This window comes from Lycorma delicatula, chromosome 1, assembly GCF_047948215.1.
Source record: "Lycorma delicatula isolate Av1 chromosome 1, ASM4794821v1, whole genome shotgun sequence".
In the NCBI taxonomy this organism is placed as follows: Eukaryota; Metazoa; Arthropoda; class Insecta; order Hemiptera; family Fulgoridae; genus Lycorma; species Lycorma delicatula.
This window is the reverse complement of record NC_134455.1, coordinates 390384468-390403801: the sequence shown is the minus strand read 5'-3', so window position 1 is coordinate 390403801 and position 19334 is coordinate 390384468. Positions and strand designations below refer to the sequence as shown.

The window sequence follows — 19334 nt, the reverse complement described above, 5'->3', positions numbered from 1 at the left end:
AACCATTTTGCATAACTCTAAATGAACGTAAAAACAAAAAATAGTAAATACATATTAATGAAAGACCCTCGGTGATTTATATTTTACAAATGGCACAAAGTTAAAAATATCTATGAATCAAACATGAACTGTTAAACTAACCATTATAAATTCAAATGCATTTAACAAATTTTATAATTTTATTTAAAAAAATTGTATAATAAATTATCACAGCTAAAAAATTATATACCTCTTTTAACCCTTAAGCTGGTTAGTATCTGTTACATCAGGTGACATGCATTTATTCAACTACCTGGCGTCAATATTTAAAAAAAAAATACTACTAGTTATAATTATATATTGCTCAAGTAGTACTGTGAAACAATTAAATACATATTTCTTGCATTCCACTTGTTTGTAGAAACTTTACTTCTAAAATTTGATAAAAAAAATTTGATATAAATTGATCAAGAACTCTTTTCAATGCACTAAAACTAAATTACACTATGATAGCTATTTTTTTAGAAAAGAGAAGGTTCAATCTTAAAATTTTCAATACACAAACTTTAATTTTTAATTTACTGTAAGTTCTACAATACAATCTAGCTTCACTGTTAAGAATTAGCTTTCATTTAATTAACTTCAAATTACACAGGATGCCAATAAACATTTTTTTAAATTAATGAATCAAGGTGTTTTATAAAACTAGTAGACATGCTGGCCCAGGATATTTGATTAATTTTATTTTTCAGAGCATTTAAACATTATGAAGCATTTAATACAATACATAAAAAATAAAATAAATAAATATACATACATTTCAGAAAGATTGTTTGTGTTCAATAATGGATATTTAATAAATGTATTAGTATTGACATTATTAATACACAATTAAGTCAATAAACATGTTTCATAAATTGACTGCTCAAAATATGTATATTTCAAATATTATATTATCAAAAACACTATTCTGTTATTTTAAAGCTGGAACACTGTGATCAGATATAATTTTAACTTATTTTTAATTAAAATTAATAGAACTGAACCAGTCCAACAGGATTAGTACAAAAAAGTAACAATTTTTTCTTCGGCTGTTTAAAATAAAATTTATATGTTAAAACATAACTGGTTTACATACTGAAAAAAAAAACAAAAAAGCAACAGTGGGTTAACTTTCGCTATTAAATGCAACCGTGACAATTTATAAATCAAGTGGTTTGATTACTCAAAAATCTGTTTATATGGTAGACAAGCTTTTGAAAAGGTGAGCTCATAAAACAAAAATTATTGTAGAGAGGAAATAGTAGAACTCAATCAGCAAACTATTAAGACTCTTAAAGTTATTACTGATGTAATGGATATAGACAGAGGTTAATTAGATGAACAAATACCAGCTCAAGGATAAATGATTAAGAATATAATATCTTTTTATAGATAAAATTTTTATTTTTTGTTATCACTTTAAAATATTATTACTTCAATTTTTTTATTAAAGCAAATTAAGGTAAAGCTAAAAAAAGGAGATGTGATAATATATTTTACTATATGAGATGCTTCTTAACATGAAATTTAAAAAGTGGAAATTATAATAAAATATTTAAAAATAGAATGTTTATCAGTTTATATTCAAGTTGGACATATACTAATTAATTTTTTGATTTTCTTTGAACAATTTTATCTTAAGTTTTATAATGTACAAAAAAAATTCACAAATAATGACTGTTAATAAATAATATCAACTTATACTATACCTACATAAATAAGTAAATGCTTTATTTTATCATTTTTAATATATATATATAAAAATTATTTATAATATTAAAAATGTATTATTTTACTTTACGTTAACTAATAATAAATTTATGATTATCAAGCAACAGTTTATAGTATGAGAAATAAGAGGCGCAACATACATATTTTATTTATTATAATACTATATAATGAGATATAGTAAAGAAGAAGACAGATGTTGGTTAATCTTTTTTTCCTCAAAAAATAAGTTGAACAAAATATTACTAAAAACAACAAAATTACTGATAAGTAAAAACTAAATCCGTATAAAAAACTTATAAAAAAAGAAGATTTTATTAATACAGAATTATTTACTTTCTCTATTTCCCTGTTATAAAATTCTACAAATGAGGGGCAGTGATTAGTAAACAAAATACTTGTTTTTGTAAACCAGGTGTAAAACAAAATAACAAATCTTGTATAATAAATGAAATTGAAATAATCAAGTCCTCATTTAATTTAATTTCATTATAACTGATAAAGTTTATACTGAACTATTAAGCAATGCATGCTGTATTACTGGTTTCCACTTGTTCATTGATCTTTTTCATTAAGATGGAATGATAGAGTTGATAAACCTTGAAATAAAGATGGCTATAAATTAAAGCTCAGTGCTGCTATCAATCCTTGGATTTCAGGATTAACAGCATCGTTAAAAGTTAACACTGTCAGGATTAAGTTAACAGCACTATATTAAAACTGGTAATGCCAAGTTTACCAAACTATAATTGAACTGACAAGATTATTGTAAAGCTTATAACCAATCTGTTAAAGAGCAAATAAATAAGGTCTTTTAAAGACTGTGAAAAATAGTTATTACTTTTTAATGGAGTACAATCCAACTTATAAAAACACAAAAAATTATAAAAAAATAGAAACTTATGAAACACAAGTAACAGTAACGTGTAAGATTAATTGTAATGGTACTATTTTAATATATTAAGTCTCATATTGAATAAAACTAGTTAACTGATATCTTTTAAAGAATACAGGCTAATCTGTATATTTATTCAAATAACTGCAGATATTAAACAAATTCAATTTTCACTAATAATGAAAAATGGATGTTTTTAGCCGGTGAAAAGTGCCATGTTTGATCAGAATTTAAAACTAGAATCTTCTGGATAAAAGGCAGAAGCACTACACTCTGGCATGAACTTATATCCTTAAAGTTCATTATAATAGATGTGAATAAGTCATTAGCTTGGTAAGAAGTAAATTTGTTTTAAACATCTTCTAACATTTTAAAATATATGATGTCAATCATAAGGAACAAATAGCACTTGTCATTAATGTAAAAGTTCATGATACTTTTACATTGATTCTGTAATCGACTCAAAATTTATACAATTTAAGGATTATTCTTAAGCATTTTTATGTCTGAAACATACATATAATGTTTTTGTAGTAAACCTTTTTCTAAAATATTAATAACTATACATAATAAACAATAGTGCACAAATGACAAAAGGCAAAGAATAAACATTTAATCTGCATTAACAATGAAAGCAAAACAATGTTAGAAAAACTCTTTACCAGGTGACTGTATTTCTGTTGTGGTAACATTTAAAAAAAATAAAATTGAATAACATTAAATTCTTCAAAATATATTGTTTTAAGTACTTTTATAAACAAATGTTAAGTGACTTTTGTGCCACTCTGTATTATCTTCAAAGGCAGTCAATAAATAAAATAAAAACAAACTTGGGTGATAAATTTATCTAATTGCAAAACACTTAATTGATTTTATGTCTAGAAGTTTGACATTTTCTAACAAAAAAAGTATCCTGTTTAATAATTTATGTTATTTTAGAGACATATTTTTTAAAATCAATTGGTGTCAATATCATATAAACATAATACGACAGGTAATTTTTATAACAATAGGAGTACCAATAAAAATAAGTGTAAATAAAATATACCACATTGATGACAATAAAGAAAAATAAAATAATTAATAAAATGGAATAATTATGATTCATAAATGGTGTTATTATATTTTTTAAACATTTCTTAAAAATAAATTAAAATTTTAACTTCTCTGTTAAAACTGTACTTAATGCAAGGTATTTGAACCAGGTTACTCCTTACAGGATTTGTCATACTATAATTACCAGTGCATTTATAGAAGATTAATTATTTGAAGTGTTTTATGAAATATAAACAAAGGGTAATGCGTCATGTAACATTAAGCTAATTGATGTCTGTCAGTATGGTTTGGTGTACAATTTCAACTGAGCTGAAATTAAATGCACCTCAATCGACCATTTGAAAGAAAACTAGGCAAAACTTCTTTACAAAATCCAATTTTACAAATTTCACTCCATAAATCTGCATAATTTTTAAATCTCTTTCAAATCTATTTCTCAGATTCAGTTGTTTAAAAACTCAAGTGGAGTATACAATTAGTGATTTTAATATATAATGACTGCTGGGTAGTACTAACCTTTGTATTTTATTCCGGTAATAATATCCTTTACCCCAGCTATTCCACAGGAATCGATAGATGATAACATTTAAATAATTCATTAAAATTTTAATGATAATTCTTAAAAAATGTAATAATTTCTAAAACTTCTGCTGCTCAATTATTTTTTAGTGAACCTATTTTAACAAAGTGATAAGTAAAGTAAATAAGTAAGTAAATAATCCTATTTCATGCAATCATAAATTGATGAAGAAGATATAATTTGCTTTGTAACCGGTGTTTCTAAAGCATTAATTTGTGGGATCATTAAAATATCACTGTTTTAAAGCAATTTTTTTTTTAATCATTAAATCTGCTTATATAAATTTTTTAATGGGAACATTAAACAATAATTCTGAAAAATATGCTTCAACAAACATCAACAACTGAACTTGAATTTTAAATTAAAAACTTAGTATTTTCATAACCGATTATGAAATCAAAAATAAGCTTGTAACATGAATCAGTTGGTGGTTAATAGAAGATGAAGATCTCTGATCTCTGATTCAGGTAGAAATAAGACGAGGATATTTGTAATCTGTTCCTATTGACTGTCAAATTATATATAGGAGCAATATGGAAATTGAAAGATAACAATTTAAGAGAGATTTTGAGATTAATTACAATTTAAGTGAATTATATAGTAATATATCAAGTTTACTTAATTTGTGAGGGATGTTTAAAGGGTAAAGACTATAAAGAAAGACAAAAACTGTAAGTATGCTGAAGTTAATTAGCACAGAACAGAAAAAGAAAAGAAACAATGAAAATAACAGATTATTGCATAACTTTGTAGAACTGACAATAAATCTAATGTTGCAATTTAATCCTGTAATTTTAAGATAAACTATTAATTTTGCAGTTACCTGAACAATTTTGGTCATTTCCTGTATATCAATTACACCGTTTCCATCAACATCATACATTCTAAATGCCCATTTGAGCTTTTCCTCAGGTGTCCCATATGAGGTAACATCTATTGCCAGCAAGAATTCCTGCACAAAGAAAAGTTAATTTAAATATATTTAAAATTTTAACATTTATTTTCAATACTGTAATAGCATTAAATCTACCTAAACTGTAAATTTATCACGACTGAAAAATTTATTTTTTTACTTTGCTATTACAAAGTAGCTTAAAAAAACTCAATTTTATTCCACATTTCCTATTAAATGCTTAACTGCTTCATCACTCTTTGAGCACTTCCATATGAAATCTGACAGTGTGCTGATAGTCTCCTCAAGCTTTTTTAAGGTGAATGATGCATCATATTCTTAACCTTAGCCAGTTTAGCATCAGTCAAAATGGCCTGTCTTCCGGTTCTCTTCTTGCCTGATACACATTCTCTTCAACCGATTTGCATTCTCTAAAATGGGTGATTAATCTCATTATGGTCGAATTGTTAGGCACTGCCACACCCGGGTATTTCCCATGAAATTCATCTACAACATATGCATAAGAACGACTGAAAAAGTAATGTTCAACAATAAAATTTTGTTGCTCTTGGGAAAAGGTTGTTGCTTGTTGTTCTTGTTTACCAAACAATAAATAAAACACTGCTGCAGGCATCATGTGATAAATACACCACAATGGCGTCTACGTTTGTTGTTAATACCCATGATGCAATCTTGGAGTAGCCAACAGAACTTTTTCAACTATACTACTATTTATAAACACTTTAATTTTGATGTGCATTACTTTTGGATCTCTCTGTACTATATCGATCTCAATACAAGTGTCAAACATATCAACAATTATACCATAAGTGCCACAAATATATCTGTATTGAAAAAAATATATATAATATGTTTTACACATTATTTTTTCATTTTTTACTACAATAAGAAAGGCATATTCATCAAATACAAAACTGAATTTCAAAGCTTGTTCTGCAGCCATAGCTTTTCTTATAAATTAAAAAATTGTCTGCTCCATCTTATTTCCTTAGATCAACCTCCTTCTGACACTGTTTTGTAATTTCATCTTGAGAATATCATCCTACTCACAGAGTTCACTTCCATTTTTCTCTGTATCTCTTAAGTGCAATACCTTGAGCTTGTAACAATCATCAACTACTATTGTTTGGTTTAGGATCCCTTTGTTTTGTTTTCTCCAACCACTTTTCCAGCTACTGCTGGGTCTGGGTGTGTGTGTATGGGCAAATGCAATTGTCACATCGGCTGGCCAGGCCTGTTGACGCTGCAGTTTAAGTATAAATGTACCGATAAAAATGTAGTTTGGAACACTCAGGTCGTGTGGTTAATTGAAATCCTACCACCAAAGAACACCAATATCCACAGTCTAGCTTTCAAATTCATATACAAGCAACTGCCATTAGAAGGACTCAAATCTGATCCCTTAATGATACTTAATATTAAAGATCACATTTGTTATTAATACAAAAGCAAGGTCTGAGTTTTAAAACCAGACTGTACTAATTAGACCACAATTCTGTAAAACTGAATAATTTTCCAACCTTATAATTCTGAACCTTACGAATATGAGTTCTTTAAGCTGTCACAACAATCTTTGTAATTTTTTATTATTATCTTTTATGATCACATAGGATCACTATAGTCAGTCCATTATCCAAGTCTCTTCAATGGGACTGTTTGGGCCTTGCAGTTCTCCTAGTACTTTTTCATACATTCTGATCTTTGTGCCCTAACTAATATTGAAAATGTTCGTGTTGCGAGTTTTTTTGTTCTTGATTTGCTTGTTTAATTTTATCTTATCTGTGACGTCTTCTGGTATAAGGCTAATTTCCTTCAGATCCTTTCTTACTTCTCTGATCCATCTGCATCCTGTCTTGGTGTTTTTCGAGTTGATATTGTACTGTACTAGCTGTTTCTTGAGTCTTGAAACCTCATGATATGTCCAAAGAAGCCTAGTCTCCTCTTACAAACGGTATCAGTGATGGGTTCTAACTCTTTGTACACGACTCTATCTGGCACAATCCACCACTGCCCATTTTTCTGGTACTTTTTATTGATGCAGGTTGCAATTGTTACTGTTGCTGTTTGGTTCCTGTACATGTTAGCAATTGTTCTTCTATCTCTGTATTTGAACCCTAATTTTTTTAAAATGCCAAACATTTTATTCCAGTCTACGTTATCAAATGCCTTTTCTAGGTCTATAAACGCCAAGTATGTTGGTTTGTTTTTCTTTAATCTTCCTTCTACTATTAATCTGAGGCCTAAAATTGCTTCCCTTGTCCCTATACTTTTCCTGAAACCAAATTGGTCTTCTCCTAACACTTCTTCCACTCTCCTCTCAATTCTTCTGTATAGAATTCTAGTTAAGATTTTTTATGCATGACTAGTTAAACTAATTGTTCTGTATTCTTCACATTTATCTGCCCCTGCCTTCTTTGGTATCATGACTGTAACACTTTTTTTGAAGTCTGACGGAAATTCCCCTTTTCATAAATATTACACACCAGTTTGTATAATCTATCAATCGCTTCCTCACCTGCACTGCGCAGTAATTCTACGGGTATTCTGTCTATTCCAGGAGCTTTTCTGCCATTTAAATCTTTTAATGCTCTCTTAAATTCAGATCTCAGTATTGTTTCTCCCATTTCATCCTCCTCAACTTCCTCTTCTTACTCTATAACACCATTTTCTAATTCATTTCCTCCATATAACTCTTCAATATATTCCACCCATCTATCGACTTTACCTTTCGTATTATATATTGGTGTACCATCTTTGTTTAACACATTATTAGATTTTAATTTATGTACCCCAAAATTTTCCTTAACTTTCCCGTATGCTCCGTCTATTTTACAAATGTTCATTTCTCTTTCCACTTCTGAACACTTTTCTTTAATCCACTCTTCTTTCGCCAGTTTGCACTTCCTGTTTATAGCATTTCTTAATTGCCGATAGTTCCTTTTACTTTCTTCATCACTAGCATTCTTATATTTTCTACGTTCATCCATCAGCTGCAATATATCGTCTGAAACCCAAAGTTTTCTACCAGTTCTCTTTATTCCGCCTAAGTTTGCTTCTGCTGATTTAAGAATTTCCTTTTTAACATTCTCCCATTCTTCTTCTACATTTTCTATCTTATCTTTTTTACTCAGACCTCTTGCGATGTCCACAATTTAAAAATGCAATATCTAATATACTTATATCTAATTCTTTTCATTTTTCTTCCATTTCTTTAAAACAATTAAGTTTAGTCTTAAATTTTAAGAAGCAGTTACACAGTTGTTATTTATTTCTAATCTTTCTTTTTAAATATCTAAAGAAGCAATACTTCCTTTTTCATACTAAATCTGTATTTATTTATTTTTTCAAATTTCCGGTATAGCTCTTCATTTCACCTTACTATATTTTTATTATCTTTGCACTTTAGGTCTAATATTTTACTTTCTTTTTTAATGATTTTTAAAATTTTAATTTATTTGCTGGCTTCATTGTTTCTGTTGAATATAAACAATCAAGTTCATTGTAGTGTTTTGGTTCCTAGATTTTGCTTTGTAGAATATCCAATTTTTTTTATAGTAGATGTTTCTTGTCAATTAATATGCAAATACCACTTATTTTTTTTCTCTTTCAATGTTAACTTTTCGTAATATATATTGTTTTGTGATATTTCTGCTAAGTACTTTTTTCCATAGGATATTTGAAGAGTTGTTATTTCCTTTGACTATTAAAAGGAAATAATAATATTTTGGCTACAGTTAAGTCATTTGCAGTTACGGCAAAATCATCAGCAAAGACAAAACAGTTTACTTCTGATTTATCTTCTTTACATCCCAGTATTTTTCTCCATGCTTTGATCAACTATCTTTTAGAATGCTATTTTGTCTCTTCATAATTAAAGAGAATTTGTAGGCAGACCATCATCCCCCTGCCTTACTCTGTTTTCATTTCAAAAGAATCTGTTATCATGCCCATAAATTTAATTTTCTGACAAGTTTTGTGCTTGTCTACTTAATTATGTTTTCCTTCAACTTCCACCTTTGTTAAAATTTGTGCTTGTCAGAAATATAGTGAATAAATCATAAATTTAGAAATAAATGTTCAATAAAACACTTTCTTTGAATAGAATAATGCTCCACTTCACACAGTACCTCCATTATTTGTTTCAGATAGTGAAAAGTGAAATTCTCTTTTTAAAAACTTATTTAAAGAAAGAAATTTTATTTAAAGAGGATTTTAATTGGTATACTCAATGAGCTAATTTATAAAAGTTACTGATCTAGTATGAACTTAGATTGATTTACAGTCAAATTGTAGCAGGCTAGAGTTATTACCTTGACCTCAGAATATATTCTAAATTAATGTAAATAAAAAGAATTTCTACTCAGTAATTTTCTCAACGAACAGTGAACAGCATTTGTGATAATTACTCTATGAATCAACTTAATGAAATCTTAACCACAAACACACATACACACACACACACACACACCACAACCAGCAAACTAAAACCTGAATATTTTTGCTGATTCCATTTTGAGAAAGAAACAGATAAATTATCAATTTTGAATAAATAATATATACACAAAACAAAAGATAGACAAATAAGGACTTAGAAAAGCAAAGTCAATAAACAGGAATATGCAACAAAACATATATAAAAGTTACTTTCAGAGAACAGATCCATTATTTTTTTTAAATAACAGATCATATCCATTAAGGATATAAACAATTTGATTACTTTTACCTCTTTACTTTACGTAAAATCACATTTTACTATTGAAATCATTATAACTCTTAAGTTTTGACTTGGATAGCATGAAAGAAGTCTCTAAGTATTTTCTTTTGTCATTATAAACAATGAAAACTAACAGTCAACATAGAATAGTCTCACCTACCCACAATATACTGAAGTCATCCAAGGAAGGGAGTAAAAGGCTACCGATTAACAAGACTTAAGGAGAAGGAGGTCTAGCTTTATCAAACAGTAATTTCAGCCACCAATTTGGCTTTTTGTATAACCAATAGGTCTCAGGGCAGACAAAATGTCCTCCCTATTAAAAAAGTGATGACTGCTTCCACCACTACAGAACAAGGTTAGATGAGATAACAGATGGAAAAGGCAAAATAACTAACAAATCCCATGGTACCTGTAAAGGAAACAAGAGTCAGAAACTACAGAATAGGAAATAACAGACAAAGAACAGGGTGATATCAGTGTGAAATGAAATTCAGGGCCATAAAATATGTGATAAATTTGCTAACTTTATTACTAAGACATGCAAGTATTCTTTTTGTAGGCGCAGAACCGACCTGACGTTTTATGCGTCCTCCAGATCTATATTTTTTATTTAATTTTTTTATGTTGATTTAATAGCTTTTAGTCATTGTTTATAAATAATAAATTTAAACTAAATTATACAATTAGTTCATAGCTTAAAAGTAAGATTCTTCAATTTTTTTCTTTTTAAGTTTATTTTACACTTATCTCTTCTTCTTTTAACATTTTTTTAAAACAAATTCATTGGTATATTTTTCTTTTAAAAAATGTATAAAATAAAAAAGTCTATAAAGTCAATATAGTAAATATAGTCATGCAAATATTATCAAACTATGCAACCCAAGTTTTAACAGAAAAGGAATTCATCAACTGTATAGAATGAATAATCTGATCAGAATGGTATAGGTAAATAGTTTACACTTGCCTTCTTGTGTGAAAGGAAGACAGTTTCAGGTTAGGCCTGGCCTGACCTGACCTCATCACTTATATAATTTTTAAAAAACAAGTCTGACCATCATTCAATGTTTTTTTAAAATTTTAATTCTAATTAACAACAAATGCCAGGTGAAACAGGAATATAATAAAGTAACAGGTATAATCACTACAAGAACAAGGGTATAGCTGCCTAACAGCCTCTAATTAATTTCTTTCAATTTAAAAATGCTCATTAAAAGAAATTTGTCAAATAAAACAGAATGATCAAATAATAAATTAATTATCTTTATCATGTGGTCAGAGGGTAAGGTATTATTTAGTGAAGTTTACTGATGCGGCTGCACTTAATTTGTTCACATCGAGAAACAATAAAGAACATAAAAATTACCGGGATGATCATAAAACAAAAATATATAACTATGTGATTCAGAGAAGGCAGAAAAGCAACTTCTTATAATTTAATGTAAGTGTAATAAACAAACATCTTAACATTCAAGATGTAGCATCATGAGTATATAAAAGGATTTGAGGCGAAGATTCCTCACATTAAAAATGAGAATACTAACAGATATTAGGTTGGATTGTGTTGATTAATGTATATCAATAGCAGAAGCGTTAGCTAATGAATTAAATTCACAAAAGAAGGAGAACGGATAAAAAGAAGAGAACATTAAGGATGGAAGGAGGAGGACAAAACACAAACTGAACGCATCTTACTCAACACTGCAGCTAATACTACTGTTTATCTTATCCCCCAAAGCTACTATTACCCATTGCTGCTGTAATTAATGTCCACTTATATTAAATTCAGCATTAGAATGATAAATTTTACAATATAATGAAAACGCTACACAGATTTAATAACTTTTGTTGTAAGAATATTACAGTTTTTTAATTCAATATCCTCCTGTGTAGGTTGAGATGATTATCTAACAAGTACAAAATAAATATATCTAATTGTTATAGAGTTCAATAACTTTTGGAATAACTGATATAATACTATATGGTTAGAAAGTTTATAATTTTCCATATAAACCAATTAGAGATTTTTAGATTATGTTAGAAACAGCATAATTTAAAAACATATTACATTAGATAACTATATGTTACTTATCTTTATTTTAATAAAAAAGTTATAAAATTGTTACCAAAGAATAATGAAGTAAGGAAATGTAATTATTAAAAATAAAACTGTAAAATTAAATGATAATGCAAACAGAATTACATTTAATCTACTTGATGCATAAATTCAGACAAGATAAAAATATTAACTTCATTTATGAAATAATATTACTAAAATTATTACAACTTAATCAACACAACAGATGGCAATATATTACATATAAATAAAAATAATATATTTAACAAAAATATTTCAAAACAAAGTTTCTGACATCATAATAATAATCATCATGGTCTGAACTTTAGAAACTTTACTTTGTATTCAAATTATCATCACATGCTTTATAACTAATCAATCAACAACTTATGTCATCAATCATACACTTGTGACAATTAACATGTTCCTTTATTTACATATATCTTTTTTTTTTAAATTACTTTTTCATAATTTATACAATTTAATTTAAAAATTAAAATTCTTATAATTAAAACAACAACATAAAGTCTTTTATGCTTTTTTTTTACTATTTTTACTTTCTTGTTATGTTATTTATAAAGTATTTTCTATTAGTAAAAAATCAAAACCAACCAAGATTCTAATATCTTGAAATTTAAAAATCAGTGAATCACGAAATTCTAAACAAAACTAGTCAATAAATTTAAATTCATGTATATGTTGAGCGACTGGTTTTGTATCTCAGAAAAATATTTAAATTATTAACAGATTTAGGTTGAATAAGGAATATTTAGACTGAATTAGAGATTTGAAAAAATTAAGAGGTAATTTTTTTATCTTAATTAAGATGTGATGGAAAGGTACTTGAAAGGGGCTGGACTCGATATAAAATTGTTTTTATGTTAAAATGTTAAAATAACAATATCAGGAAATACTTTGAAAACTGTAATACTGAAATACTTTTGAACAACATTTTGATTGAAATGCCCCACTATATCTAATAATTTTATTTTTATATATTTTTTAACTTCTCCTTTTCTAAGCGGTTTCATATTTCTTATTACTATTTTTTAATGTAACATTATCAGAGTATAATAAGTTTTAAAATCATATTGCAGAGTGAACGAGTAAAACTCTAACTTCGAAAAGAAGTATTTCTATACTTCAACTTTTTATGACGTGTCAAACCTATATTTCTTCTAAAGTGAATATGATGGAAATAGTTTTCAAAGTTTATCAAAGAGGTAGAGTTAACATTTTTTTTTTTTGTTCAAGCGGTTCCGAATAGGTATGGTCAACAAGAAATCATTATGGAATTATATATTATAACCAAAAAGTATAGGATTAAGAATGAATAATTTTCAACTTTATCACTAGGGAAAAAAAAAAAATTATTAGCTCTGACAAATTTCTAAGAAAACTTTAACCTAGCTGCCAAATTTGCAAACACTAAAAGTAAATATTAAATGATTAGTTTTCCCCACACCAGAGTAATGTATTTTATAGTTCAATCCAAAGGTGAAATGGGTTGGGCGATAGAGTTACACTTAATTACTTTCCGCTGTTTAAGGAATGTTTGAAAATTAATAACAATATTTAAAAACATATATATATATATATATATATATATATACAAAAATCACAACTGGATACAGAACTACAACTCTTAAATTAAAAAGTTAAAAAACTCTATTACAGAGCAGAAAAAATAGTTTTTAAAAACTACATAAAATATTTATGTCTTCAATACAAAAACATAAGAATTAAATACATTAGCTCTTCATGTTTCATAAAACTATTATAGGTGTAGTATACCACTTTGTGTAATGATGGATGCTAAATTTTAAATTAGGTAGTCTTGTGTCTGATTTCCATGAATCTGATTCTTCATCTTCCTCATTAAAATAAATGAATAATCATGTATTACTTGGTAATGAAAAAATAATTTATTGGTACGTGAGAAGAAAAGGATACCAGATATTCTGGACATTTCAAAGAATTAATATGACACTAATATACATAACAAAATGTTAAAAAATGCAAGTTTAGAGTCTTGCACTATAATAGAAATAAATAATAAAATTTTAATTTTGTACATCAATTATTATATAATTTACTTTTATAAACAACCACAAAGTACTTTATAAAACTGTTTAAAAATACAGTTAATTAAATCAGAAATGAAAATCGATAATTAAAAACTGCAGATGTGAAAATAAAGGTAGAATATGAACAGTATTACCAATAGAATATTAGGAACTTTTACAATGATCATACAATAGAATTATAGAGAATATAATGGAATGGCAAATAGGACAACAAAAAAGTAGAGAACTGAATGTTTGAAAATGCTCTACAAAAAGAAAACATTTAGAAAAGATAAAATAAATTTAGAAAATATTTAAGAAAGATATTTAGGGACTTGCTGCCAACTGCAAGTCACTAAATATCTTCGTTGGCACGTAATTAAAAACATTCAGTCTTTTTTTGAACAAACCTCTTACAGTCCAATTCAGGTAAAAGTACATTCATGCAATGAAGTAAAAGGGAGTATATAAAGCGCTCCCTGCAAAAATAAAAACTAATAAGAAATAAACTGAAATAAAAAATGTTATGGTATTTTTATGTATTTATGTATGTATATGTGAAAAACCTATTGTATACATAAATATGACTGACAAATATAAATGGGGATGTAGACAAACACATGTACAAGCATATATACAGAACAGTATGTGTGATTTCATTTATGCACTGCAACAACTGTTTACATGACATGTAATATATGTATGAACTGGATAATTTAATTTTTTCAATTGTAGGTTAGTTATTATAATTCCACATATTTCTGGTAACAAAGCCAATATTCAACAATTTTCCAGTTATTATTTCATTAATAATCTTTAAGAAGTTATAATTTTCAATTAAAAGGTAGATAAAAAGTAAATTACTGCATTCATATAATACTATGGTAATGATATTTTTTATCTTAGTTTATTTATGTGAATCATGAATTTTTACAATTAAAATCATATGCTAAATATCAATAAAAAATAAATTTCTAATAGTGAAGGTTTAAATATGTTTACTCATGTCAGGAAAGTAACTTATTACTGTTCCTCTACTCTAATAGAATAGTAGAATTCTTTTTAGTAGTATAAAAAAATTCTAAAAAATTCTGAATAGTAGTACTATTCTAGTAGAATAGTATAATTCTTCAAAATTTTGAGATTTTGAACTCATCCCATAAATAAAAAAGTAATGCTAATCCACTAATCTAATTTAAAGTAATCGTCTTCAGAAGAATTAAAATTGTAAAGTGTTTTGGTAAGGTTATTAAATTATTAAATCGCAAAAACCATCTTTTGATTAGAACAAATTATATATTTTCAGACATAATTGAAAGGTAAAAAGTAATAAATTAATTAATTATTTGAGAAATGATAAAATAATTTCTTTCACTTTTGTAGAACTGCTCTTGGAACTAATCAATTCTGTTTAATTATATAAACGATTAAAAAAAACTATATTATTTTATCTGTTTAAAACGTACAAAAAGACAATTATCATTTTTTTTAACAGACAGCTTAGAACACAGGACGAGTAGTAATTATGAGATTCAAATATTAGCACGGAACAGAAAGGAATGGAGAGAATTATCATCAAACCAACTGAATAATAAAAAAAAGGGGGTTCTGAAAATTAGGTAACCTTGTTGAATCGAATTTATATGCCAATGATACGTGTAGCTGGATCACCTTGGGATGATCTAGATCAAATCTCTCATACATAACATTATATGTTATATGTTGTAATGTTATATGTCCTTATGTATATTCTTAAATATACTGTAAAAGAATTTAAAAATTTCCTAAAAATCTCATTAAATCTATATTAGAATTTCCTGAATACAAATGTAAACTGTTAATGATTTATTAACAGTTTACATTAAACTGTTAATAAATCAGTTATGCATATGATGAATCATAAAATAACTGAATAACTAGACCAAAGAAAGATAAAGAGATCTTCAATAACATGCAAATTCCTATATAATGAGAGATATTAATTTCACTTTTATTATGGTTAAATTGACAAAACTGTTATTTTTTTTGTTTTTTCATCAGTATACAAGTAAAAATAACAATTTTTTTCTTTTTTTACAGGTGATCACAGTTTTGTTTGGAACTGGTTATCTCACAAAGAAAACAACTGATGAAACTGCAGTCAACCACACTTAAGAATTTATTTTCAGGATGTACCATGCTTAAAGGATTTTAACAATCGAGTCATTAAGAGATGAATCAACAGGTAACCCAGTCATCTAGTAAATATGATCTGAAGATTTTCAACCTTTGTTTTTGTGTAACTCAGCACAGTATTTCAATAGAAAGGATCTTATTATGCTTCTATCACTATTTTTAATAAATTATAAATCCATGTAACACATGTATTTTATTAGAATGATTGATATATTTTCAATTCCAGTAAACAAGTCTTTAAGATAAAACTAATTAAAAAATTATAAAATAACATTAAAGAATAACATTAATTTTTTTTTGTTTATATGTATACATATGTGCTCAAACAATCTTCATTAACGCCTTCTTAATTATCATTATATCATTGTATTTGGATTTCATTTATTTATTATTTTTAATTATTAATCAAAACATTTCTATTTTTATTTTATAATCAATCTGTATTTAGTGGTGCAGGTCTTACAAAAGTTTTAACACATTTTCTTTTGACCTATCTCATTTTTTTATCTAAAAACTTAATTTTTTCGCTTATTTTAATATAAATTTATGAAGTACTACAAAACCAAGCAAAAATAATATTTTCAAAATGATAAAAATGAATTTAATCAATGGAAAATCATCACACACAATTATACTAGCAAATAAAACATGTATGTTCTGTACTGTATCGAAAGCATGTTTTATTTATGATTCAGTAATTTCTTAAAAAAAAAAGTTGAAATAGGCTTCAATTATACAAGCAACTAATGAAGTCAAAACTTGGCTAAATTTATATGGAGAAATTGATGCATGATACTGAGTTTATATTAACGCGCGCGCGCGCGCACACACACACACACACACACATACACACACACACACACGATGGCTCTCTAAGGAGAAAAACAAGTAGATTGCATGGTCCAGCTGGAATGTACAACACTTTTTTTTATTTACCACACATTTTAATAAATCCATAAGAAAATACTAAACTCACTTTAATAGAGAGTTAAAGAAAATAGCATAATAAAACAATTATTTACATTTAACAACACAAAAAAATAATTTTTCTGTTAGATGTATTTTTGACACTCTAAGGACATTTTCATTTCAACATACAGTAACATCAAAAGCAGTTGAAATACAAAAATTACTTAACTGAATAATTAACCGGATACCAACTGACATAAACATTCAAAAAATGAAATGTCTTAGTTTCTGCGTATAAAGAGGGACAAAAATAAAGTATGGAATGTCTTAACTTCTTGGGGCAAGCCTCAGCTACTGGATGGATTGCAGGTGGCAGATAGCAAATGACTTCCAGATATGAAGGGTAGCTCTAATAAGATTTATTCAAATAAACAGTCCCAAAGTGAGGCCATATTGGAAGATGTGATGGGATACTCTGCAGCAAGGTAAAAAAAGGAAGTCGCACATATCCGTTAATGATGTGGAGACACGTTAAGTATGTGCTGCCATTAAATAGAACAGCTGAAGGTAAATGGTCGATGGTCTGAGGGGCAGAAGAGTAATTCATTCCCGATGGCAATGAGGACAAATGAATCTGGAGTTAACCCTGACAAATACTGTAGGCTTGGCTACAATGAGGTGGCATGCCTACCATGAAGAGTTCTCAGCGTAGTGCTCATAATGCAGCCTGGGAAAATCTTATTACTGGCAAGCATTTATTGGCCTCAGAAATGTGTAGGACTAATCAGATTAAAAGAATTGGAACGTAAAATCTAAAAATAAATGGATATCGGAAACAATTAAGATCAATACTTAGAGTGTCAGGGGGGGAAGTGTCAATATAAGAGTATCAATATAAGGAGATGGAATTGGTTACGAAGTTACAAGAAAATAAGAAAAAATCGGCAGGTGTAATGGAAACAAGAAAGAAGTTGAAAAGGAGCTACTACAGAGGCAATTATTTGATGTTGTATAGTAAGGTTAACCAGACACAGTAAGCTACTAGAGATGTTGCTCTTTTAATTGATAAAAGTTTGGAAGAAAAAGTTAGAGATTACAAGCTGGTGAACAATAGGAGATTAGAATGGCACAAATAAAACAAGGTAGGGGAAACTTTATAGTAATAGTGGCTTATGGCCCAGATGAATCAATGGATCATGTTAAGAAACAAGAATCTGAATTTTTTACAAACAGATGCAACGGTTACTCAATGGAGTCAGTGCAAGTGATGATATCATACTGCTTGGTGATTTGAATGGTAGAGTGGAGAACCTACCTATTCCTAAATGTGCACTTAAAAAAGAGATTGAAAGACTTTGTTACCTTTATAACAACTCTTAAAAGTAACAAACAACTTTTTTCATAAAAAGCATATACATAAGTACACATGGTCCACAAGAGGGAGTAGGTCAGTGATTGACTGTATTGTTGTTAAACAGAGATTGCCTAGTCAGGTTCGAGATGTATACTCCGTGAAATTGACCTGTTTTCAGATCACTTCTTACTGGTTGGTAAATTGAATTTATGTAAGTGTTACCTCTGTTGCAGAAAGGAACATGGAGGACAATGCTTTTAAAGTATCACTCGAGAGATGAGAGTATTAAAGGCATATACCAAAAAAGATTAACTAGAAAGTTGATGAATTTACCAATGGTAGAAGATATTGATGAGGAATGAGATAACCTCTGTCGCACTATTGAAGAAGAAGTCGATGAGGCTGTTTGTATGAAATCGAAATTACATAAGAGGAGGGGGCCTGAGGATTTGGAATGAGAAGATATTAAGTGCCATAAAAGAGAAGCAACGTTGGTATAGAATAGGGCAAAATGATCCATCAGAAGGAATTCGATTTTCTTATAATAGAGCCAGAAACCACTCTAAATCTATTGTCAGATGTGCTCAACAGGAATCTTGGGAACAATTTATAAATACCATAAAGCAAGATTTGCATGGTAAGCAAGAACTAGCTTATACATTTCTAAAAATGATGGGTCAGGAAAACAGGGAACACATGCGGCTACAATGTGTTTCAAAGAGAAGTGAACAAGAACATTATGCTGCCTTGTAGTGTGATAGAAATGTAGATAAAGAGAATTTTGCTCAGTGTTCCTCCTGCCAGATCAATTTGAACTAACTATTGATGAGTTATAGCAGATAATTA

The 19334-nt window shown here is 27.8% G+C and overlaps 1 protein-coding gene across 2 annotated transcripts in view; it reads right to left on the bottom strand.

Annotated features, from left to right (window-relative positions):
- Positions 1–19334, bottom strand: part of LOC142317354 (neurocalcin homolog) — an 85432-nt gene that overhangs the window by 34274 nt on the left and 31824 nt on the right. The window contains exon 3 of one of the 2 annotated variants that reach the window (XM_075353839.1): positions 5104–5232. The exons of the other annotated variant lie outside the window; for it this stretch is intronic. Within the exon in view, the coding sequence (XP_075209954.1) occupies positions 5104–5232 (129 nt within the window). The remainder of the gene's footprint in view (positions 1–5103; positions 5233–19334) is intronic. 2 annotated transcript variants of the gene reach the window in all.